Source organism: Schistocerca cancellata, chromosome 1 (assembly GCF_023864275.1).
Source record: "Schistocerca cancellata isolate TAMUIC-IGC-003103 chromosome 1, iqSchCanc2.1, whole genome shotgun sequence".
Classification (NCBI taxonomy): Eukaryota; Metazoa; Arthropoda; class Insecta; order Orthoptera; family Acrididae; genus Schistocerca; species Schistocerca cancellata.
In genome coordinates this window covers 152978542-153005464 of record NC_064626.1, presented here as the reverse complement: position 1 = coordinate 153005464, position 26923 = coordinate 152978542, and the positions used below count along the sequence as shown (strand labels likewise).

The 26923-nt window shown below is 38.2% G+C and overlaps 1 protein-coding gene across 1 annotated transcript in view; it reads left to right on the top strand.

Moving 5' to 3' along the window:
• The window catches only part of LOC126167316 (lysosomal alpha-mannosidase-like), a 208275-nt gene that overhangs the window by 85284 nt on the left and 96068 nt on the right, over nucleotides 1–26923 (top strand). Inside the window, exons 6-7 of the mRNA XM_049920467.1 lie at nucleotides 7998–8134; nucleotides 12915–13048. Of these exons, the coding sequence (XP_049776424.1) occupies nucleotides 7998–8134; nucleotides 12915–13048 (271 nt within the window). The remainder of the gene's footprint in view (nucleotides 1–7997; nucleotides 8135–12914; nucleotides 13049–26923) is intronic.

The following is a 26923-nucleotide window of genomic DNA, read 5'->3' as shown; positions in this document are numbered from 1 at the left end:
TAGGGTCTGTGTAGCTAGATGCTGTATAATAAGTGTACACAATATCTTTAATCTATGTAAGTGCTGAACAGTTTTGTACTGCAGCTCCTGCTCTCACCATAGCTCTTTCTAGCAGTGTTAGGAAAGCTTTTACATATTTATTGACAGAACTGAACTACATTATTTATTAACACTTTTTCATCTGAGCATACTCTCCCTCTCCGATAACGTATATTTCTGTGATAAATATACATTTCAGCAGATGCCAAGAATACGCATCAGTTGTAATATACTACAGTATCAGTATGACTTCACTGTACAACGCCGAGTGGCCTAGGTCATTCGGGTATTGTTTAGTATTGTAGGGTGCCTTCGGTCATGTGTGCATGAAAATGAGGTTTAGTTCCACATTCTCCCATCGGTAATTGCAAAATAAACAGATAATATGTAGTTTGTAAATCCAATGAATGAGCTCCAAATTATAATAAAAATCACATATAATCTTAAATTTTTAAAACTAATATGGAAAAAATAAACAGACCCACCAGTCAGCAAAGTGTCTGTCTGGCTTTGATAGCGGGAAACTCATTGATCATATCTTCACAGTTCAGATGGTTATCAGTTAGGAGGTCGGCTCCAATGTGAAGAATGGACAAGGCGTTCAATCTCTCCTCAGACAATGTAGAATGTAGGTATGATTTCAGTCTTTTAAGAGCTGAAAATGAGTGTTCTGCTGAACAATTTGTAAGTGCCGTACATAGACATATTCTAAGAGCAATGTCAACAGTTGGAAACACGGACTGTAACCTCTCTTTTGGAAAAATTTACTCATTTTGACTGGTTTATCACTAATCTCAGAAGATTTCAAAAGTTCTGCGAAATGTACACATTTACGAGGGAACACAGGTTCTTAATCGTGTCATATGACACTTGGAGTTTTGGTGCACTGTTTTGCAGCAGTATCATCAGGTGAACCGTTCTTAAGGTTACTGGATACTGTGAAGGATTCCAACAATGTTCTATAGCTTTCCTTCCTCCTCCCTAATTCGGCACACAAGCTGTTGAGTACTGGGAGGAATATTTCAACTCTAAATTTTTCTCTTCCAGTCAGAAAAACTTCTTCAGAGTTCGCTTCTTCATCATCATAAAGTTTGCATTTCTGTGATCTTTTATAGGTGCATTCATAGTCTATATCAGTCCCAGTCTCCGTGGGTTTATTTTCGTGATAGTCAAACATGCCACGAATAAATGCAATAAATCCTACAAGTGATACATATAATTCATGCACTATTTTAATATCAATATTTACACTTTGCAATTTCAGGTTTACACATTAAATCTCTGGAATATGCCCTTCCAAACTATCATCTTGAATACTGTTTCTAGTCTGCCAAGTTGATTCAATAAAGCTGAAACCTCATTTCGCACAAGTGGTTTTTCAAACGTATTACTGGCAATATGTGAGGTTGATAACGTCCTCTGTTTTCATATAGACTTACACAAGCTTCCTCTCTTGCTGACCAACATGTTTTTGATAAACTTTTACTGTTTTGATTTCTGGTTTCGTGAAAGAAAGTAGTTTATCCCAGCACTGTGTAGAAGCAGAGAAAAAATTATAAAGGTTTTGCACTACATTGAAAAATGAAGATGCTTCCTGACAACAGCTTGCAGTACTAGTGCCGACTAAATTCAAAGAATGTGCTGCACAAGGCACATAATGCGCTTTCGGATTTCATTCTTTAATTTGTGCCTGCAAGCCAGTGTAGGTTCCTGACATATTGCTTGCGTTGTCATACGACTGGCCTCTACAATAAGTAATATCAATGGAAGTTGTAGACAAGACTTTTAGTACGGCCTCAGCTAAGTTTTCGGACTTGTGTCCCGAGTTTCATAAAAACAGAAGGAAACGTTAAACAGGTTCACCATTCTCATTCATATACCTTAATATGAAAGACAGTTGATCAACATGTGAAATGTCCGCAGTAGAATCTACTATTATAGAGAAATATTGGGCCTGTTTTATTTCACTTATGATAATTCTTTTTATTCATTCAGAAAGAAGCTCTATTTCATCACATAATGTTGAAGAAAGATAGCTTGTATGTCCCTGCCCTGGATTTCTATATTGCTCAATGTGCTCTGAGAGAAAAAGATCATACTCGGTTATAAGTTCAAGAGACATAAATTGACCATTACGTAATGAATGGAATATTTCAACGTGTCCATGTAGGGGAAGTCCACGACTTGTCAGCTGCTTCACTACTGCAGACACCCTTTTCAACACACTGCGCTAGTACATTTTTTGTCTCAACATATGACTCAAAGTGGTCCCAAGTGACTTTTTTCTTCTTAAGAGTGATAACTCAGATTTTTTGTGTTCAAGTCAATTCTCATGATGGGATAAAATATTGGAAATATTTTTTCAATCTGCAATACTATTAGTAGCCATCGTGGCCTTACCTCTGAACAATTTACATGGTGCACAAAAAACAGGACTGGTGCTACAGGAGTATAATATAGAATTATGCAGAGTTGATTCACCATTTAAAAGTTTACAGTAAAAAACATTTTTATTCAAATATCTGGTTTTATCGCCTATTGATCTTCTTGAATTAGAAAAATCACAATTACAATTCTGATTAATGCCACGTTCTAAGAGAATGTCGGTTGTTGATTCATTGACACACCATTCTGCAGGATCATCACTAATCAGGTTATTTCTTATTGTAATGTCTGACTTGACAATTAGTTTTTCATGAAACTCTAAATCAGGAACAATTTGCTTTTCTTCACCTTTAACTTTGGTTTTACTTGTATTTACTCCTTTTACAACAGCTGCAGTGCCAGAAATATCATCAATACTACTTGAACTTGATGTCGAACCAGCATCATTTTTTTGCAGAAAATTTATCAACTCTGCCAAGCTTTTATAGAACATTGGCTTCTCATTCTCACCTTTCCTTTGATAATTTCCAAAATGCCACCCCACTTAATTTTGCATGTTTGCTTTTTTCACTATTATTCATGTTAAAACACTTACAAAGTTGTCAACCAATAGTCAAAACAAAGAGAAAAAATTGTAAAAGGAAAGAAAGAAAGCCTGTATCCAGTTCCAATCGCACTATACTGCACATGAGCACAAAGATTTTTCCTTTAAACACGAGCGATGAACTGACCAAATCGGATTACTCGACATAACTGTGCTATGAAAGAACGAATAATTATTTTCATTGTCGCCTGTTTCTCTGTTTTCAGTGAACAGTACATCTGCCAACCTGCCAGCTGGAACTCGCCTCATAAAGAAAATAGGACAGTCACTTTTTTGCCTTGTGTTTCTCACACTGCTGGAATTTTAGCTGGGACGCAAATATGTTCTGAATATTCTTGACACTACCTTTTCTAATTTAAAAAGCAAATAATTTTTTGCAATTTCTAGCAGAGTGGTGTGCTGAATAGACTCTTATCCCACTTATAACATTTTAGCGGTTTATGTGGGCAGAGAAGACAGACTACAAAGTTTAAGTAGTCTTGCTGGCAGTTGTTGTGGTGTGTTGTCATTTGTGTGAATACTGCTGTTATGTCTACATTCAAATTCTCCTTTTGTTCCAACATAAAATAGAAATTAAACTTTCCTCAAAGAAAAAAGCTTGGTTAAGAAGTTTAATATAAAATTTGCAGTGCCACATACTATTCGATTGCACAGAGTTGGAACTTTGATATCGTGCAGGCTGCAGCACAATAAATGAGACAAACAAAAGTTGGTTTCTTCTTCTTTTTTCGCCAAAAGAAGTAACTAAGTAAATAAATAAATAATATTTTTAGACTGTTGTGAAATATATTTCACACATTATTAGATATTCTGCGTATGTTCTTTTCATATAAACATGTGTTTAAAAATTTAAAACATTCCCAGTATTGACATGTTTTGTTAAACAGGTGTCTTGACATGTTTTCTTAAACAGGTGTCATTAAATCAAAGCTCAGATATTGAAGACCACAGAGCTTTCACATTAACTACAGTAATGGAGGGCTGACTTGATACTTCCTCATAATTTCTACAAGATATTTAAGTTGAGTCAGGTTTTACATACTGAGACCCACACATGTTACAGTATTTAAGAAACTGCTGATTAGTTTATCACAGATTTTCAGGGGTCCTGGGATTTTCATGGGAAAAATATGGTTGGGGTAGGTAGAAGCCAACAACATTCTCGGAATAATAATGTTTCAAATGTTGTATTGTAGATTGTCGTACTGACAGCTTACTTAAAAATATTTTGAAAAATCATGAAGATCATACCAGACAGAAATCCAATGTTAAACTTCCATTCAGTCACCAAGTAAATCGTGTATATTTCCAAGCTTGTATTGTCAGATTTCATTCTTGAGGCTTATTTAAACTAGCAAGTTGTTTAACAATATTAAAAAATTTTGTCACTTGTAAGTGCCATTATTTTAAAACATGTAAGGTTAAAATGAGTAAAGAGCAAAAAATGCCGCCCCCCTTAAGGTGGTGCCCCTGGACCCGTGCATAGTGGGCCTATATGTATATCTGCCACTGGTCGGGACTGTAATGCAGATATGAGTTTGATGGCTTCAGAAAGACCATACTCAACATAAGGATCGCAATGGACTCAAGTGGCTAGTAGCTGGGAGAGCAATCATATTATTCTCTCAACACTGCAGGATCGTGCAGCCACATCAGGTACATTAGTCATGAAGTGGGCTCATTTGCCATAAGGAAAATACTCACACAGACAGCAACCATTGTTGTGGCTTTCTTTGCCATGGCAGCAGAGAGAGGTTTGTCAAGTGGTGTGCCCAACAACAACACAGGGTACTGGAGTGGCATCACTTGTCTGAAAATACCCTAATTTAATTGGAATTTGGAAGTAAACTGATAGAAAGAAAGAATGGAAGATTTTGAAAGTTCATTAAGAATGTACACAGATAAAAAATGCTTACTGGATACTTGTGATACAGCATTCTGAGTGAGCTTTTTTCTCTGCATTCTGCTGAAACATTTTGAAATTCTGTTTTTCATTCCAGTTCAAAGAAATGTCTGTGTTCATAAGATACCTAATCTAATTTTACTTCGTTCTATGAACCAGAAACCATTCTATCTGTGTATTTCACTTATGTGTCAACATGAATGAAACATAGTTGTGGATGTAGTAGTGAAGCCATTCCGTTTGTATAATGTGTCACAGTATGATTCAAATTAACTTCATCCTGGGCAGAACTGAGTACAATTCTGATTCCAAAAGGACTGTGATTTCCTTATGTTTTTGTGAATGCTGGGTTGGTGTTTGCTTTAATTTTTATAACAGATTAACAGATTACGTAGATAAATTCTATACTCAATAATTCAGCAAACTGCACAATCTTCAGCAAGACACAGCAAAACTATTACCCCCTTCAGTTAAGACAGTTACTTTACACCTATGCAGACGTAGTGGACTTAATAATAATTACAAAATTTGTAGATTATGATAAATATTGTAGTCTTTTTTGTTACTGTAGAATAGCACAGTTACTTCTAGAAAGTATGTAATAGTTCTTTGGTACAAATGTAGGAGATAAATTAATGCTGGTAGAGCTGAAAGATAGAATTACATGGAAATTTCTAACCTGGGTTTAAATTTACACCGATAAAAATTTTCTGTTCATTAATAATATCAGTGATCTGACGGCTGATCCATTCCAGCGCATAAAGAATTGTATTAATGCAAAAGTGGTAGCATTTCACACTTCTGGTAAGAATTTATTTCACATAGAATGCTGTATTTACCTGTGCATTGAGTGTGATAGTTATTTCGTTTGCCCAATATTTCAGAAACTGATATTTAAATTTTTATTATGAGCTGTAAATGTTCACTTGATAACAGAAGGATGGAATTATTAATCTTGCTTGAGACCTGGGAATAAATCTTTTAAAAGGAACCCTCACCATGATAATCAATTTCTAGTTGCTGATAACCTCGCCATTGAGTGCCCATAAGCTCCTTACATTTTCTAACTTGAACTTCATAACTGTGAATCATTTATGTTTCTAACATCTACCTCGGAGTACAATATGTTATAATTAGAGCCAAGCTTCAGAAGACAAATGAACAAAATTTCAAAAATAATGACAATGTTGATAAGTCTCTACTCAGCACAAAGATTTTATGTGTAAAAATGATTGGGAATGTTTTTTGAATCAGCTTGTGGTATTTTGAATGACACTGCAAAGGCATAGGGTATTTTTGAATGTTGTGGTTGCAATCTTAAACAAATGCGGAGGCAAAAAAAGATTTGTATGTTTCATGATATTCAGTTATTAGTTCAGTATAACATTCAAGAGATATTTACAAGTTGTGTGGCACCATCTACCAAATATATTTCTGTGAAATAATTTCTGAGTTCTTGATTAGGGTTTTAGAATTGTATACAGCTCAGTCTGGTTCATGAGGATAAGCTGTCAATATATCAAAGGGTTGCTAACAGTGTGCACCTATACTGTAGAACCTTTGACTGCTGGGAGGATGATGTTATCATGTTCAGCCTTCAGATCAAAATGGCACAGGTTTCAGCTGAAGTAACATTTGAGGTTTCAGAACAATTCAAAATTCATGCCATAAATGAGGAATGCCTGCCCATTGATGGTTTTTGAGAATAGAAAAGGATCATTTTTAAATAAAGGTCTTAACTTTTTCACATGGTGTTCAATTCTTGCTCTGTTTTTGTAGGTTAGCACTGTATGGTGAAATGATATTTTCAGCTGAGACTCTGTGCTAATGAAAGGAGAGGTGTAACCAGCACTGTATGGTTAAATTTAGTATGGGACTAACAGTTATGCCTGTAAATAGTTCAGATATTTCTGGAGAAGAGAGAGATGTGGAGTAGTAATTTAGGAATAGGTTGGGGCTATGAGTGAGAGGTGTTTGTATATGATTATGGCTTTGAGAGTGGGAGATGTCATGAGATTGGGAAATTGAGTGAAGAGGCCACATTGTGTTTTTTGGCTAAGAGTGCAAGTGGTTGGTGGGTGAATGGGGGATAAGATTGATGAGACTCGTGTTGTGAATCATAGTTGTGGGACAAGGATGCCCCTTTTTGAAATATTTGCTTATGGTTGCTAGCTTCCTCGGGTACTGTGAGAAATTTTCATATTTACACCTGGCTCCAAAACAAATGATCCTGAAGGTGCTGTGAGACATTGATTCAACTTGTGATCAGTAGCTTAATCAGGTTACTCAAAAATTAGTTCAGATGCAGGTAGCTCAGATGCAGATGTAGCATGATTGGGAAAAAATCATGTCAGGACTGTAGCAGAGCTTGGTGAGGCTGTGTTTGTGCAAGAAAAATAGGTATTGAGTTACAGGATTAAAGTGTGTGCTCCAGTTGTAAATAAAAGATACAATGGCTATTAGAAAATAGAGATGATTAACATTGGTGAAAGATAACACTGTAACAGATAAATAGATGTCAATCAAGAAAAGAGAGTCTTTAAATTTATACATCAGACCACTGGCAGAATGAATATTCTGGAAATATGGTTTTAGTGTGTAATTCAATTCAGTTCCCTTACATTGTTTATGGAGTGATATGTAGAGATTTTAACTTCACTGTAAGAAATAGAAGGGAGATTGGATTTTCAACATCTTGTCAGCAAGGTCACTAGAGACCTCATGCTCAGTTTGGGAAGAGAATTGCATCATCTTTACAAGGGAACCATCCCGGCATTTTCCGCAGAAAACCTATATCTGGATGACTTGGTTGGGATTTGAACAACTGCCACCCTGAAAGTGAATCTAGTGTGCTGACAGCTGCACCTCTTCACTTGGTTAACTTGTTTTTGGTCACTAATTCTATTACACACACAATATTGCATCTTGTATGAAATGTTAATACAGTATATTTAAAATGCAGGAAAAGAATTTCTCACATAACTGATTATTTTAGAGGAATATTTTCTTTCTACAGATCACTAATACAGCAATATGACAATAATGTCACCCCATTCTTTTCAACAGGAAAGGCAAGCGAGCTGTTTACCAGTGTTTTGTTCAGCCATTATGGTCCACCACCAGGATTCTGCTTTGATGTTTTGTGTGCTGATGAACCAATCATAGATGACAAGGACAGTCCTGACTACAATGTTGATGAAAGGGTAAAGTGATTACATGTTACCATTTATCTCCCTTCATTAGTGGTAAACCACGTGCATCCATTTCCATATCTTATTCTACTCCCCTTCCCCCCATCCTCTTCCAGTTGTACTTACGTTCTCATGAATTAGTTTTTCTATCTTTGTTTTATGATTTGTTGATTTTTTTCTCTCTGTCTCCATTAGTCTATAAAATATCATTTTTGCATCCTCCACTGCTGTTTAAAAACTATTCACAGTGATTTTACTGTGAATTCCTTTGTTATACTTTCCTTTCTGCTGTTCCCCAACATACTTTGTCGAAATTCAGTGCAGGATATTTAAAAATTCGCTACTTATTCTGCTTTTCATTGTTCTGGTTTCAGTTTCAATTAAGTGTAGAAGGATGTACTGTTGCTACAGAATCCTTATATGCTACTGTGATCTACAAGTTTTAAAAGTAAATTGTGAAAGAGCTATGTAAAACTCATGTTAATAGCATGAGAAATAACTATTCCAAACAACCTTTTATTCATGCAGCTTGTATACAACTTTTTTTCCTTGCCAGATATCAGTATTGTCATGTAAATACAATCTGAATGAAAATAATAATTTTTTAAAAATATGTCATGGATAATAAATTTACTCACCAAGTGGTGGCAGAACACTCACATAAAGGTACTGAAATTTGTAAGCTTTCAGATTCTGTGGCTTTTTCTTCTGGTGGAAGGGTTGAAGGAAAAGGAAGGGGGGGGGGGGATGGTGAAGGAAAAGGAAGGGGGATGAAGGAAAAGGACTGGCGAGGTTTAAGAATCCCAGGCAAGGGGAGACTTACTGTTGAGTTGGGAAGGAAAGATTGATTGTTGGGGGCTGAGGTCGACAAGATTAGAAAACCTGAGAGCTTAAAGATTGATGATATAGAAATTTGCAAGACAGAAATCATTAGCATTGCATGTGATAGAATTGGGGAGGGGGATACAGGTCAGAAAATGAGGTACAGAAAACTAAAAGGAAATGAAGAAGGGAATAGCTATTGAGATGAAATGCTGAGACTGAAGAAATGAGGTAAAGGTGTTGGTCAATATAGCAAAGATGCCATCATTGTATCCGAATCAAACCAGGGGTTGAAGGCATATGAATCCCAGAAAAGCCCCCCTCCAACCAATCCGTGAAAAGGTTGGCATAGTAGGTAGCTTTCTGGTTCCCATGGCCGTGCCCCTAATTGTTTGTACATCTATCCCTCAGAGGTAAATTAACTGGTCAGCCTTACCATGAATCCATACCTAGGTAAAGACAGAAAATGAAATGATCATATGGCGTGGATGGCTGTGAGTCCCCACCTAGAGAAATTCGGCTGCTGAGTTGTAAGTCTTTTCAGTTGATGCCCCAATGGGCAACTTGTGTAGGTGGTGGTGATGGTGGTGGTGGTGGTGGTGGTGGTGATTTGATGATGATAACAACGCAACACCCAGTCCCCAAGCAGAGAAAATCTCCGACCTGGCCGGGAATTGAACCCAGGCCCACTGTATGGGACTGAGACATGCTAACCACACAGCTATGGGGGTAGATGGTAAAGGCACTAACTTAGTATAACAGAGACTGCAGCTTCCTTGAAAGTAACACACTATTTCTTTTTTTTTTTTTTTATTCATTTGTAGTCTATGTATAATCACAAATAGAATATAACAGTTAAATTTAATTCGTAATTAAGCTAAATGGATTAATTTGTGGCTGCTGATTCACTCTGATGCAGCCCCGGATCTACGGTATTTCTGAACTGGGGCAAAAACTTGATAGTGGTGCCCCCAACACCCCGAGTGTTTGAGATAGGATGTCAAAAATTGAAGGGGGAAAAAAAAACTTCAAAAATATGTTCATTTTACAGCGCACATCTTTTTGAAGAGTGTGATATATATGTTTGAGGGAAGGTAACTCTTGTTATTCAGTCTTAAGTGTGCCAAAGTGCAGTGCCACCCTGTTCCACACAGCATTCTTATATAACATGTCACTGTAATTCACTCTGTGGAATTCAAACCTGTGTATTTTGTAATCGAAGCCATCAAACCTGCATACAGAACAATGGACATTAGTGTCTGGTGGTGCCTCTCCTTCTCCCAGTTGGCCAGTTTGACATCCTGCACCCGTCTAAAAATCTCACAGTTAATACTAGGTTGGATTATCTGTGACTGGGAGGAAAAGAACTCTTCAAGAAATTCACACAGTTATTGCCTTTTAGCTAATAACTTTCTCTCTTGTGTGATATATTATTAAATGTAGGAAACATAAAACCAGAAAGACAAGAATCAAACAAGACAGTACACATTTTTTCTGTCTTTAGGTCCCAGCATTTTTGTCTCTGTAATCTTGCTACAGCTTTACACAGTGTGCTTTCCTTTCTGCGAAAGAATCTATTACCTCGTCAAAGTTTGTCAAATGTTTTGCTACATGAAAAATAAACATTTTGCTGTCTAATACTGAAAAGGCTGTTAATACGAATAGTACCCAAGACTGGCATGGTTTCTCGATTTTATTATGTATATTTTGTCACTGTCTGCTAGATAAAATGAAATAGTCCTTTGTAATATTGCAGCAGTGTAACACATGCCAAATAAGTGAGACTGTTTTTGCTTAAATGGTTATTTTTATGTACGTCATTTACATAAATAATATGAAAGAATATAATTCACAAAGTACCAGTATCAAATGCCTATTAGGCGTGCTACAAGCAAAAAGTTTTATGTTAGGAAATAGTTTCACATTTCATTCATACGCTCCAGTTTCTTAAGCGTGAGATCGAAAAGTAGCAGTACAATATTTTTATATAAATTTGGAATCATCGTATTCTTCCATATAATTTGTGATGTCCCTGTTTCATCTTCTCCCTAATTCTAACAAACCATCTTGTCATCACTAATTCTGTAACTATTCTTGCCAGTGTTAAATGATCCTCCAGTTAACTTCAATAACCCTGCCAGAATCACCAGTTTAATTATCCTGAATTAATTCTCCAGTTGGGTGTTATTATGTGTTTGTAAAATGCATTTTATGCACTATTTTTGAGAATAGAACTTGAAGTGGTGCTAACCAGTGGCTGAATAACTGCTAGTGTAGTTATCTGGCAAAAAATTTTCTGTCAAAATTTCATTTTCTTGGATACACCGAGAAGATAATATGTAACCTTTCTTACCTGTTATTCCTATTAGTCGTTTATTTTCTTACTGTAATCTGAACCTATGGATTTTGCTAATAATTATAACAACCCTGATCATTTGCACACCTAATCAACCACATAAACAAACAGCAATTGGCATTCACCCATTTGGGTTTATTCGGCTCAGCTCGTATAGCTCCATGCCGTTTTATCTGTGGGAAAGCTTTTATTTCCAGATGCGATGCGATTCCCCTTGTAGAGACATGACATACACTATGCATGCATTCAAAAATCAACTTATGATTCGTTCATCTCATTTGCATCCCTGAAAGGGCACCAACTAGAACACTGATTAAAGAGGTCATTGTAGTTAGAGGAAAAGGAGGTAGGAATGGTAGAAAAAATAGAATCAAAAGTACTAAAAATGAAAATAAAGTGAGTAATCTCATCACTGTACATGTTTTGTCAAGTATATGAGAGAGAACAGAAGAGACAGAGAATAAAAGATAGGGAAGGAAAATTTGTTTTCATGATTAACTCAGAATTGTCTCAGAAGACAAAATTGTCATAATACAGGTACTATACTGAAAAGAAATGAATAGGTAAAACAAAATAATCGGTTAATGAGTGAGTGAGAAGGAAATTAAATGTGTAGTGTCATTTACACTGTCTAAAAATAATGCTGGTCATATTCTGAAAGTAAAATAGTCTGTGTTTTCAGAACTGTTGTCAACCTGTGAAGTTTTAGCAACAAATGTAGAAGGGAAGAAGGGATTATTAGCTTTACTTAATTCTTTGTTGCACACATTTTTCACATAGATTCAGAAAAGATACAGTGATTCGTTATTGAGCATAAAATTCATATGCTTCTTACATTTGGTGTATTAAATTTATTCTATGCCTTCAGTTGCTTGTATTTGATCATATTTTTGCCACACATTTAATTATTGTTCACCTAGTTCAACCTTTTCAAGATGTAGCCTCTTTAATCTTATTCTAGGAAATGCAATTTCAATAACAGTTTCAATGCCTCTCCATCTCCTGTCATCCTCTGCCAGTTGAAGCCTTTATTTTCCACTATTTCTTCATCCTAATAGTGATTTGCATTGTGATATTAATCTTTCCCTGAGACTATACCCTAGTATTGACTCTGTCCATCTTGCATCCTTTATTTGTGTGATATGTCTTCCCACTTCAATTTTAGAGCCTTCACAATATCCACAATTTCGTTTATCCTTGGTTGTTATTCTTATGTCTTCAATTCTTTGGCAGTCTTTCTTAATGAGACCTATGAATGAGTGACGTTTCCATAGCTCTCAGAGCTGTTCATATTGGTGTACATGTTTTATTTTTCTTCTTTCTTCAATCAGTACATCCCCAGCGGTGGGAGAGAGACACTTAAAAAGTTTTTATTTTCAGAAATCCTCCAATCCCTTATCCTTTAGTTTGCCATTTTATATCTTGTAAGGGTTCAACTTGTTTTTTATGCACTGCTACTAAATTTGGCAGATTTGTTGTGTCAGTTATGTCTTTTCTAATGATGATAACATAATACATTTGTAGTATATAGTGTTTTAGTGCATATGATATTCCATACATAAAGTAAACATTTTACATATGTTCTGTAATTATAAACCATCTTCTTGTGAGCAGGTATCAGCTTTTATTAAGTATGCAGATCTGCAATCTCGGCACTACAGTTCTAACAATATAATCTTCGCTATGGGAGGAGATTTCACATATCAAGATGCTCATATGTGGTATAAAAATATGGACAAAATAATAAGGTAATTCTAATTTTTAACAGTGACCAGCATTATTCATTTACTGCTTGGAACAAAACACAAGTCTTCAAATTGTACTGAATTGTACTTTACAGTTAACACTTGCTAATGTGAGAAATGAAATTTCATGGTAAATAGAAATAGTTGTCCATTCTCTTCATAAACCCCCAGTAAATAAAATAAAAGAAAGATCCAGCAGCCAGAGACTGTGTGTGTGTGTGTGTGTGTGTGTGTTTTCTATCTCTGATAAAGGCCTTGTTGACCAAGAGCTCATTTTCTGACAGTCTCTTTGTTGTGCCTGTCTGTGACCCAGCATCTCCGCTATATGGTGAATGCCAACTATTCTTTTCATAATATTGTTGCATTCCATCCTGGTCTTTCCATTGCTGAATAAGTTTTTTCTTTTGGTATAAATCAAAATTATTGACATTGCAGACCACCTGCAAACACCACATTTTCAATCAGCAGCTATATAAGACTCAGTAACTTGAATTGTTTCAGTAATTGCTTCATCAGGCAACTTGCCATGAGATTCCTTTGTGTCCTCAACTACACATACATGTACAGTCTTAGACATAAAAACTGACAAGCTGCTGGTTGCCACAGAGACTGAGTCTGAGTCGTTCACTTAAGGTGGCCAATAAAACAGATTGCGGAACTGTCAGGAGGAAGTGTTGTCTCCTTCTGAGATGTTATAGTGTGGTGTGAGCTCGTAGCCTAGTGGTAATCGGCGTGCATTCTAAACTTACAGTTACATCTAAACTTATGAGTGTGATTGAACATCGAAGACAATGCACTTCACATGCTACGCACCAGTAATAACATATACTTGCAGGATCAATTCCGCAGGACAGCTCTTGGCTGCGTCGCGATCAGAAGAGCTTATGCTCAAGTGTTTCCTCACGCTGCAGCAGCTACCGGCCACCAGCCACACACCACCCGCCGCCTGAAATCGGGCACCGCCTAGGTGAACGCGGCACAACGCTATCAGTGTATGTATCAACTGTCATTTTTGAATTGAAGTTTTAGTTATCATCTTGCAGTTTAGCATTGGATTTTGCACACTTGAAAATCATGAACTACATTTAAGCATTGCAAAAATGGGTTGCAGGTTGAAAAAGGTGTAATATCTGCAACACAGTATTTATTTTTGGTGTAATAGTGGAGTAAATGCAGAGGAAGCAGCTCGAAAGATTTTAACTGTGTGTGGAGTGAGTGCTTTTGGGAAAAATGTGCCAGAAAAAGATATTCTTGTTTTAACAAAGATCATTCTGGCATGAATAATTTTCCCTATTAAGAAGTCTCGACTACTGATATAGGTGATAGATTAACATTTAACCATCATGCTACATTTGCATTCAACAGGCAAGGCTCAGACCTATGGTGTAGGAGTACTGCATGCTCTAATTCGAAACAACAAAAATCACTGGAGTGACTATTGTTGCATTTTTTTCTAGAACATCATCAGGTCGCTTTTTGTGCATTCCTATGCAATACTGTTACTGGTGATGTGTTATGATGCCTTTATTGTTAAATTCATAAGAAGAAATGAAAGGCTGAGCCACACCAAAAGGTTTAAACTGGAGCAAAGGGTAGCGTGAACATAATATTTTCCATAATATTTCCCCAAGGGTGTGTACATCACAGCTGTAATTTGTTGCCAACAATTGAGACACATTTCGGTTGCAGTGTATGCACTTTGTTGATTTAGGAAACAAAACTATCCAGGAGATTGATAGGGAAGTCATCTCTCAGGCACTTGTCCCTCTGATTGTATACTCGTAAACTTTTACCTTTTCCACTCTTGATCGGTCAACCATCAAGGCAATTAATTTCTAGACAAAAATGCTGTTCAAACTACACTGGTTTAATGACATTGTTAGAACCAGCAGGTTTCTACAGGTGTAGAATTTGTGAAATACTTTAGCATTGTCAGATTGTTTCAGATATTGTGAAAGAATATACTGTTACTGATTAACTTCTCTTTGATGATTTCTCTTGTGCTCAATAAACTAATGGAAAACTCAGTTTAAATATTCACTGTACTAATAGAAATTAAATTCAACTTATTACAGAAACGGCAGTCTATCTTAATAAAGCATTAAGCGTCTGTAAGATGATTGTGCCTATTTTAACACAAATTAATAGGATATTACCGACATTTAACTTTGAAAAGGTCTGTATTTATTTCATTTCCTGTGTCATACTCAAATAGTATGAAAATGTGGCAGTTTATAGATAAAATTATATATTCACAATAACAAAAAATATGCCGGCAGAAAACAAAAGTGGCATTATGAATCGTGCAGTATCATAAGGTTTTCACTCTTACACTAAGGGTTACTGAAAGGAGCAAGACAAATTTTGCTCGAGCATTGTCTTTTGATTCCCTTCTGGAGTTTCTATCTGCCTGCCTGCTTGTAGCTCTGCTACAAAAGAATTAAAAATATGGCTTTTAGAGAATCTCGAAATGCGGACAAAAGCAGCTTACACCTGATAGGCAAACATGTTACCTTGGAGCTAGAGAAGAGGTGCTGTGTATGTGTCTTACTTATTGGCCTAGTAGCTACTATGACATATAAATCACAACATAAGAGACGAGAGTAGTTGTATTCCCATGTGGAATGATTTTCGTTGACTCAAAAGTATTAACTGAGATCCCTATATCACATCTCAAGAGAAAATCACTGAAGTGACACAATAATATCAAGTGAATTTAGCAGGATAGTTCCGTGCCATCAAGGGAGTAACTCATCGGTCACAGAGTTGCCAGACATATTCTGCATTGTTGCCAAGTTTCAGTTATACTACCAGGAAGGATACCAGCTGATGTGTTCAGTGAGTGACGTTGTAAGTGACTATGAGACGAAGCTATGGTCATGGGAGACAAGGGCCAGAATATCCTCATATGTCTATGAGTCTTATTTGCATTTCTGTAACTAGGTTTAGGGGCTAGACTGTAGTTACTTGTAATACATCGATGCACTGAGTGCAGACAAAACATCATAAATTAATAACTGTGACAATTATTTGTGTTTTACTGTCTTAATTGGATCGAAACCTTGAATGCGTATTCACCATATGTGATTCACAATTTTGGAGCTTCTCCAGTGGTTGAGTTGGCAATGTATTTTCGTTATACAATATTATTATTGAGATCACTGTCATTGGCACACCTGTCAGAAGACAGATGTGACCTGACTTCTTGTTGTCAGCTTTTCTGACAGATATTCCGCCGTTGCTCGAAACATGAAGACTGAAAGTTGAATTCGAATATTCCATATGGCAAAAATCCATTCTTCCAGCTCTAACATTCAAAATATAGTTAAAAGTGGCAGAAAATTGCCTGTGAACCAACAGTTAATAATGCAGTCATAATTAGTGAAATCTGATGAACTCCATCTGTCATCTGATAATTGTGAAAAACTACTTTCTTCATCTGCACCGCACTGCAGTATGAACTCAAGGGTTTCATAGGATTCGTATACTTAATTTCGTTGTGATCATTTTCAATGACAGTAGAGGAGGAGCAAAACCATCTGACTTGAAATATAATTTTCCAGTGGGATTTGAATCTTTGGCTATAATTGCAGTAGCACATCCAGCGAGACATCAAGAATGTCAGCTTTCACTCATTGCTTTACTGTAGGCTAAGGTAGAAAGAAGCAGGTTTCCCACGAAGTAAACGATGAGAGATGCTGTAATTAACGTATAAAGTAACCATATCGCAAACATAAATTTTCCAAATCGCTGTCACTCATTAAACATGAATTGTTCAGAAAATTATAACTACAAGGTGGAATCCAAATTTTTCGGGACTGGTGCTGCCATTTGGAAAGTAGGAGTAGTTGATCTTTGCACCACTATGTGGCGAGAGCTGCGTATCTGATGGGTCAGCGTGTGGACGTGGGAGGACGTGTTGCATGTCCACAGTGATTTCTGCAATACTCTGTGTTTGGTGTGTGGCGATTTTACGGAGGATCCACGAACAGAACAGTGCGTGTGTTTCAAATTCTGTGTAAATCTCAGGGAAAAGTGCTACAGAGACCCTTGAAATGATTCAACAAGTGTTTGGGGGTCAGAGCATGAGCCATACATGTGTGTTTGAGTGGCACGCACGGTTCAGGGCCAGCCGTACAGATGTCGAAGATAATGCTCACACTGGAAGGCCCGTTAGCCACACAATGCCGTGTGGATGAAGTGGGTATGGGTTGTGGGACGTGTCAATGAATGTTGACTGATGAATTGGGCATGCATTGTGTCACCGCAAAATTTGTGCCAAGGATCTTGACTGCTGATCAGAAAGCACAGCTTGTTGAAGTGTGCACAGACCATCGTCAGACCGCATCTGATGACCCAACCTTCTTGTCACGGGTTATCTCTGATGACGAGAGCTGGATTTATGGTTATGACCCAGAGACAAAACAACAATCATCCCAGTGGAAGAGACCGGGCTCTCCCAAGACCCAAAAAACCGAACCAGGTGAAGACCAAAGTGAAGAGCATGATCATCGTTTTCTTTAATACCAAGGGAATTGACACAAAAATTTCGTCCCACCCAACCAAACAGTGAATTCCACGTACTACTGTGATATTTTGTGACAGCTCCATGAAAACGTGCGGCGACGACGGCCCAAACTTTGGTATCAAGGGAACTGGCTGCTGCATCACAACAGTGTGCCTTGTGACACGTCCTTGCTCACCAGGACTTTTTTGGCAAAAAACATCATGGCGGTTGTACCCCACCCGCTGTACTCACCAGATTTGGCACCTTGTGACTTCGCGCTATTCCCAAAACTGAAACTCAAGTTGAAAGGCCTTCGGTTCAACACTCTAGAGAGGATTCAAGAAGCATCACTGGCAGTGATAAAACACCCTCAAAGAGCAGGACTTCCAGAAAACATTTGTCCAGTGGCAGAAACGCTGGGACCGGTGTGTACATGTGGATGGGAACTACTTGAGCGTGGTGATGACCTTAGTCCAAAGATAAAGGTTTTCAACAGATGGCAGCACCAGTCCCAAAAATTTTGGATAGCATCTCGTATATCTAGTGAAATGAGTAGGTTAATACAGCTCCAGTCCGTCACTGTCACTGAGTTGCCAAAATTTGTGAATAGCACTTAAGATTGAACTGTGTGTGTGTGTGTGTGTGTGTGTGTGTGTTTTCTTTTGGGCATGTCCAAAAGAACAGACTACGAATCAAAACAGACAGCCTTGTTAATCAATTAAATAGTGAAGGACATATGTCCGGGCCATCAAAGGGCATTGAAATACGACGACGGTGGCATATGAAAATTTGTGCGTGACCAGGTTCGAACTTGGATTTGTGGTGTCTTTTTCTTTCAGACATGTCCGAAAGAACAGACACCACACATATATGCATATACAGGGTTTTCCAGGAAGACTAGTAGACATTTTTGCAAGTGGTAGTATAGGTGAATTGCATAAAAAATTCCATATAAATGTGTCCACATTTTATTGTGTACAGATATACAGCTGTTAGTATGCAACCCTAACAAACTCAAAGCAAAAGCAAATGACTTCCAAAGTTAATTTTCAAAAATTTCCCCACCAACTTCCATGCACTTTTGACTTCTCTTGATAACACTAAGGTCATCTTTGTTCTTTTGTGAGGGCTGCACCATTCATAATTTGGACGATCAAATCAGCTCATAGGTTTACTTTTTCTTTGTAGACTTCACCTTTGAACCATCCCTACAGGCAAAAATCCAAAGGGAGAAGGTTCGGGGGCGTTGGTGGCCAAGAAAAGTGCCCACATCTACTGATCCATCTTCCAGGAAATGTTAGGTTTGGATGATGTCACCTGATGACTAGAATGTGCAGGAGCCCCATCATGCTGGAGGAATATACACATTCTTGTAGCCAGAGGAACCTCTTCCAATAAAGCTGGAAGCTCATTTTCAAGGAAGTGTAGACAACGGAGACCTGTAAGGACCAACAAACGAAACGAAAATGCATTGAACCCAGCTTTATGTACTCAATAAAAACTGGACGTATGGTATATGGCATTTATTCTGCAATTTGTCTCCTACCACCTCCTACAATATTTACTATTCCTCCTGAAACATCCTGTATAATATTGAGGTCTCAACAGGCCATTGTAAGTTTTCAATGCTATACTCAAGTCATCATCCGAACCCTCGTGGGAATGTTATATTTACAACAGAGTTTTTTTACCGCGACCAAAGGGTTATTCACGACCCTGGAGCTACGTACTATTATATTGTTATCAATCATTTTGTTGATTTCCTCCCTAACTGCTTCTTTCAAACTTACAGGAATTGGATACGGCTCACAAAATAATGGAGTCATCTTTGATTTTGAATTTACAAATATAGTCGTTGATGTTACCGGGGCAGTCAGAGAACACTACTTCATACTCCATTAAAATTTTATATAAATCTCGCTTTTGTTGTTTGGTTAATATTAGTGACTCTTTAACTTTGTCTTGTATGTCAGTTTGTTGTGTTCCTGTACCTACATTATCGATCTCTGGTGGGTGACAGCTGTGCTGCAGCTCTTAATCGCAGACACTGACATTCTGTTGTTTGTTTTCCATTGTAGCTGTCTGTCACAAACGGTATCCAGCAAATCAAAGAAGATTATCCTCAAAATTTAAGATGACTTTAAATTCTGATAACCAATCTAAAACAAATAATTTAATTTTATCCATATTTTGCAGCTTCAAACGTGACTGTACTCAAGACGCTCGAGGTATGAAATAAAAAACACCTTCAGTCACAATTTTTCATGCTTCATATAGTACACCGATGCATTTCGGACCCTTTCGGTCCATCTTCAGGTGTAATTCGTCTTAATACATGATTTATTTGTTCTCTTGAATGAGATGAAATGCATATTCCTGCCACGAAAATGTTTGATGTTAGGTTACGAACTTCGCGTCTGACTTATGAAGTTCGTAACCTAACATCAAACCTTTTTGTGGTAGGAATATGCATTTCCTCTCGTTCAAGAGAACAAATAGATCATGTATTAAGACAAATTACACCTGAAGATGGAGCCACAGGGTCCGAAATGCATCGTGTACTGAATAACACACGAAAAATTGTAACTGAAGACGTTTTTTTAGTTCTTACCGTGAGTGTAATCCAAGTAATACATCCCTATTAATATTGTCTACTATTAAGTGTTTGACGAATAAAGATATTTACAACACTGCAGTTCACTTGGGTTTTGTGTTTCACAACTTCACTTTTCGTTCCTGTTATACTGACTATGTAAGCTCAAGCTACTGGCAATAGCCGTAAGTGCTGTTTAGACTGTAATAAATTAAGGAATGCACTAGATATGTGTGATACTTCACTCCCTGAGTCTGTAAATTTGTTAACTTCAGAAGTTTCCATGGACCCTACTATTATAGGTTGTGGATTGTTGATAACTATGTTTGGTTCTTCTAGCATAACCATTCTTTCGTAGGTATTCTGTGTGTGAAATTAACATACTTCTCATTAACCAGGCCTCCTAGTGTATCTCTACAACCTGGGCACCACGTTCTCCTCATTATTAGTAATCACAGGTTGGTTACCGAATCGAGATACTACGTTACCATTTTGTGCTCTATTATTACTTGGTACAAATTCCTATGAAGTTACTGGACCTAAATTTGAAGGTGGATGCTTCTTCTGATAATTGTCGTTACCATTTTCTCTATTGCACTGGTGTACTCTAGCTAGGTTGACTTCATGCTTTTTGAAATTTTCCCACTATTCCTTTTGAAATTCGAGTTTTCCCCTAGATGTAAAGTTCCATTACAGTCTTTATTTAGGCATCTAGTGCATCAATGAAGGATAATTATTCTTCAACCATTTTCCAGCCACTACATAATATCTTTCCTCGCATAAATGGGTAATTTTTTTACTAAAATTTGCACCAACCGTTCTTCCACCGGCTTGTCTAAGTACTTAGCCTGTGTTAGATGCCAATCAAAATACTTCCTCATGGTACCCCCAGTATTATTGTAGTATTTTGGGTCCCACAGACCTGATATTAGTTTTTCCTGGGCACTTGCAGACCATTATTTCTCTTTAAACGTCTTTTGAAAATCTCCCCCAGAACAAAAGTTCTCTATGTTTATGGTTCCCCATTTGGAGGCTTCTCTTAGAAGGTAACCCACAGCAGATTCACTCTTTTCAGAGTCTTCCCAATTTTTTGGCAGAGCTTGGTTAAACCTTTTCAAGAAATTTTTTAGGTGCACATCTCCATCGGGCTTGAATTTAGGGAATTGTATCTATAACCCGGAATTTGCTCCCCATTGTAAATCGGTAACTACTTCATTAGTTAACACAACATTAGGTGAAGTTGTCCATTTTTCCACTTTGACTTGGATAAGTTTGAACTCTTTCCATAAGTCATCTCTAACTTTTCCTGTATCTGAAAGTTCGGAAGAAACAATAGGCGACTCATTCCTGGATGTCATTCTCTCGGTGACTGTTCGATCTATGACCCCTTCAAATTGTTCCTCCAAACTACTTGCATTTATTATATCAGAGTTTGATATCTCCTCTTGGAAGCTTCTTTCTACATCATCCACTTGCGTACTTACACCTGTAATTTGCAATTGGATTCTTGGCAGTAACTTACCTTGCTTTTCAACATTACTTTTTAAAGTATGCAATCCCTGCTTTGCAGCATCAAACTTAACATTGCATACATTTTCAAATGAGCCTAACTTGTAATTGATTTCTGATTCTACAGTATTACATTTTTCCTCACCATCAAATCCTAACTTTTTTTGCTAAATCTTGTAATTGATCATTCTGTTTCTGACAAAAGTCAGTGAACAGTTGATTTATATGAATGTCCAAAGAATTTGTTAATTCTTACTTTAAGTCTAATTTCAAATCCTCTACTTTACTATTCAAGGTGTTAAATTAAGTCTTCAAAGCATCCATGCCTTTGCATAGATTACCAAATTCTTCGACTTTAACAATCCTAAATTCGTTGTTTGGGCATTCAGTTGGGACTTCACCGAGTCTTGTTCTCTGCTTAAAGTTGCACTCTGTGCATCTAGTTCAGAATTTAACTGCAGACTCTGAGAATTTAAAGCTTCATTTAATTGAGCATTTACTGAGTCTAACTTAAGACTCAGGTCATATATTTTTTCACTTAGTTGCCTCTAAAAGTTAACTTTAAGTATAATGTTGTTGTTGTTGTGGTCTTCAGTCCTGAGACTGGTTTGATGCAGCTCTCCATGCTACTTTATCGTGTGCAAGCTTCTTCATCTCCCAGTACCTACTGCAACCTACATCCTTATGAATCTGCTTGGTGTATTCATCTCTTTGTCTCCCTCTATGATTTTTACCCTCCACGCTGCCCTCCAATACTAAATTGGTGATCCCTTGATGCCTCAGAACATGTCCTACCAACTGATACCTTATTCTAGTCAAGTTGTGCCACAAACTCCTCTTCTCCCCAATTCTATTCAATACCTCCTCATTAGTTATGTGATCTACCCATCTAATCTTCACCATTTTTCTGAAGCACCACATTTCGAAAGCTTCTGTTCTCTTCTTGTCTAAACTATTTATTGCCCACGTTTCACTTCCATACATGGCTACACTCCATACAAATACTTTCAGAAACGACTTCCTGACATTTAAATCTATACTCGATGTTAACAAATTTCTCTTCTTCAGAAACGCTTTCCTTGCCATTGCCAGTCTACATTTTATATCCTCTCTACTTTGACCATCATCAGTTATTTTGCTCCCCATATAGCAAAACTCCTTTACTACTTTAAGTGTCTCATTTCCTAATCTAATTCCCTCAGCATCACCAGACTTAATTCGACTACATTCCATGATCCTCATTTTGCTTTTGTTGATGTTCATCTTATATCCTCCTCTCAAGACACTGTCCATTCCATTCAACTGCTCTTCCACGTCTTTTTCTGTCTCTGACAGAATTACAATGTCATCGGCGAACCTCAAAGTTTTTATTTCTTCTCCATGGACTTTAATACCTACTCCGAATTTTTCTTTTGTTTCCTTCACTGCTTGCTCAATATACAGATGGAATAACATCGGGGATAGGCCACAGCCCTGTCTCACTCCCTTCCCAACCACTGCTTCCCTTTCATGCCCCTCAACTCTTATAACTGCCATTTGGTTTCTATACAAATTGTAAATAGCCTTTCGCTCCCTGTATTTTACCTCTGCCACCTTCAGAATTTGAAAGAGAGTATTCCAGTCAACATTGTCAAAAGCTTTCTCTAAGTCTACAAATGCTAGAAACGTAGGTTTGCCTTTCCTTAATCTAGCTTCTAAGATAAGTCGTAGGGTCAGTATTGCCTCACGTGTTCCAGTATTCTTACGGAATCCAAACTGATCTTCCCCGAGGTCGGCTTCTACCAGTTTTTCCATTTGTCTGTAAAGAATTCATATTAGTATTTTGCAGCAGTGACTTATTAAGCAGATAGTTCAGTAATTTTCACATCTGTCAACACCTGATTTCTTTGGGATTGGAATTATTATATTCTTCTTGAATTTTGAGGGTATTTCGCCTGTCTCATACATCTTTCTCACCACATGGTAGAGTTTTGTCAGGACTGGCTCTCCCAAGGCTGTCAGTAGTTCTAATGGAACGTTGTGTACTCCCGGGTCCTTGTTTCGATTCAGGTCTTTCAGTGCTCTGGCAATCTCTTCACGCAGTATTGTATCTCCCATTTCATCTTCATCTACATCCTCTTCCATTTCCATAATATTGTCCTCAAGTACGTCGCCCTTGTATAGACCCTCTACATAACTACACTAATTCTGTTCATTCAATGTCTTGTATTAATACAATAAAGTTCTGTTTTACGCTCACCCGGTATCGGTTGCTGGTGTCTGCGTCTGTGTACCCACAATGTGTGAGAGCTGTATACTCTCCACACCAGATCTTCTTAGTCGTATCATTCTAGGCGTATCTCTTCTTAGTCTAATGCATCAAGATCTTCTCTCCGGTTTTTCTTGTTGTGGCTTTTACACTTCTTCTCCCTTATTTAGACTTACAAATTTTCTCCATCAGATATTTAGGTAGAATCCAATTCGGTGAAATGGTTCTTTTTTCTTGTTATGCTCAGTTGCTATGGCAACACTTGATAGCTTTTTCTCTCGTTGTCATCTTAAAATTCCTTTTTTCCTTCGGTCCTTTCACACTGGTTGCCATGTTCTAATGTGGCGAAGAGTTCTCGGGCTTCCAGCCGGGTGGTGGTGTCTTCAAACTGCAACGTTTCGACGAGTGACATACTCGTCATCTTCTGGCAAAGTGCCGAGACTTTGCGGATGCCAGTCCCTTTATACCTGCAGCGTGCCCCCTACCACCTGGCCGTGGGAGGCTGGGCCCGGGGGAGCCGGCGGGCGGGGTGGAGGGGGAACTGGGTGTGCCATTCGTGTCTCCGTCAGAGCATTGCAGTCCCGTCTCGTGAGCTGGATGGTTCTCGGTGCTTTCCTGGTGTATTGCCAGGAAGAAGAGGAAGTTAACAAGAGACTCGCCTTTCTTCCATATTTGGGGCCCATATCAGCCAAAATCGGGAGGCTACTGAGAAAATCAAACATAAATATCGTCTTCCGACCACCGCCGAAGACGAAAGAGCTGCTGGGCTCAGCTAAAGACCCACTCAAACTCAACACACCTGGTATATACAGCATTGCCTGTGAATGTGGTGTACAGTATGTTGGACAAACGCAGCGCTGCATCTCGAAAAGGTGCGAGGAACACACCAGGCATGTCTGACTAGGACAGGTAGAGAAATCTGCTATAGCTGAACATAGCATCATAGAAAACCAAACCTTTGATTTCAAGAACACCAGGGTGCTGTGCCGAGCCGGGAGCTATTGGGACAGCATCATTAAAGAATCAATAGAAATACGGGTCCACGAAAATCTTGTGAACAGGGACGAAGGTTATCGACTGAGCATGGCCTGAAATCCAGCAATAGCTGCAATACGCCAGGAACGCACCGAGAACCGTCCAGCTCACGAGACGCGACCAGAATGCTCTGACGGAGACACGAACGGCGCACCCGTTTCCCCCTGCACCCCACCCACCGGCTCCTCCGGACCCGGCCTCCCATGGCCAGGTGGTGGGGGGCACGCTGCAGGTATAAAGGGACCGGCATCCGCAAAGTCTCGGCACTTCGCTAGAAGATGACGAGTATGTCACTCGTCGAAACGTCGCAGTTTGAAGACACCGCCGCCCGGCTGGAAGCCCGAGAACTCTTTGCCAGCTGTATATGCCGGGAAAGCATACATTCACATGTTCTAATGTTTTTGACGACAAAAGTGTGTGAAGTTGAATTGCAACCTTCTCACTTCTTTTACACACATAGACTTACTTGGTGTGCACAACCGATCTTCTTCTCTGGATAGCGGCTACGTCAGTCTCCAAAAACTACTTCTCCGAAGAATGGTGCTAGTTAAAGGAATATATATGACTCTCTCTCTCTCTTTCCAACAACTATCGGTATATTTGAACTTCCACAAAGAACAAAATTCACACCTCTCACATAAACAATTGACTTCTTGTAAGTCACCCATGTTGTCTCACATCAGAAACAATTAAGTTACATTTACAACAGAGTTGGCTTGATAACCGTGACTCTATTATACATGAATCATACACATGTCTTGCCTGTAGCAAGTTCAAGTTAAAAGTTACTAAAAATATTTTTTCACTCAGTTGTTCTTTTGTCACTAACAATAGTCAAAGTTGCACAACAGCACAGAATAACACAGAAGTTCCTTGGTGCCACCATGTACTTTCATTATGACTTCCATGGACCGACCGACAAGTACTTGTTGATGCCGTTCGACTGCCGTGTCTACTGTCTTCATACGACAAACTTCAATCCTGCACACACACAGACAGGTGATGTACAGTAGATAGGGTTACTTTCTCCCACTCACATCTAAAATATCGTGTGTTCGAGACGGTCGAAGACCGAGTAATTCTAGGCTTGTGCAGAAATAATCAAAACACTAAAACTTCAATGGCATCCATTCCTTAGTCGTTGCTTTGTGATGACGCTAATCCATGTCGTATAACGAATTGATAGTATACAAGTATTTTCGAACAGAAGAAGCAGGATTGCAGTGAGCTGACCACTTAACCAAGTGTGAGATAGAGTACCTGTGCAGTGATTCACTTGAGCTGCATAGCTGATGGTCATATTTGTTCGTTAAATCAGATTACACAAGCTGATGCCAAACAAAGAGAAATGACGATGCCACCACACTATCTTTACTTAGGTACTCAGAGCTAGATTACGTGTGCCACCGTTAACGTTACTGCAAGTAGTTTGGCAGCATAACACCACCACATCCACTGACGACCTGTACCACTGTCATCACGCAGTTGTTACTTGCAGTGATTACAAGTTGTTGGTGTTTGTCAAGAATACCGGAAGCACTTTATGAATGTGAAATTCCATTGCATTACGCCTAGGACAGAGAGAATGCAAAATAATAGTAAGAGGTTACCCAGTGAAGGGAAGTGTCCATGCATTGTCTTGAGTTCTTGCAGTTTGATATTAATGTAGTTCCCAATGGTTTCACACTAATGGTTCCTTTTGGCTATTGAAATATTCATATGGAAATTATCAAAGTGTAATTGCTAGAGCACTCAACTACCTTAATAACACCTCATTTTGGATGGAATATGACTCAGAAAGTGATGTTAATTTGACGTTTTTGTCTGTCTCCTGACGACCTACTAAATGAAGTCTCAAGTGCACTCACAGTTGTGTTGTCTGCCACGTGAATTATGTGAAGTGTTGTGGCAGCTGGCAGTCATTGCTGATACAGACATCTGCAAATATATTCACTGCTCTAGGGAACTTCTCTTCGTTGCGTTTTT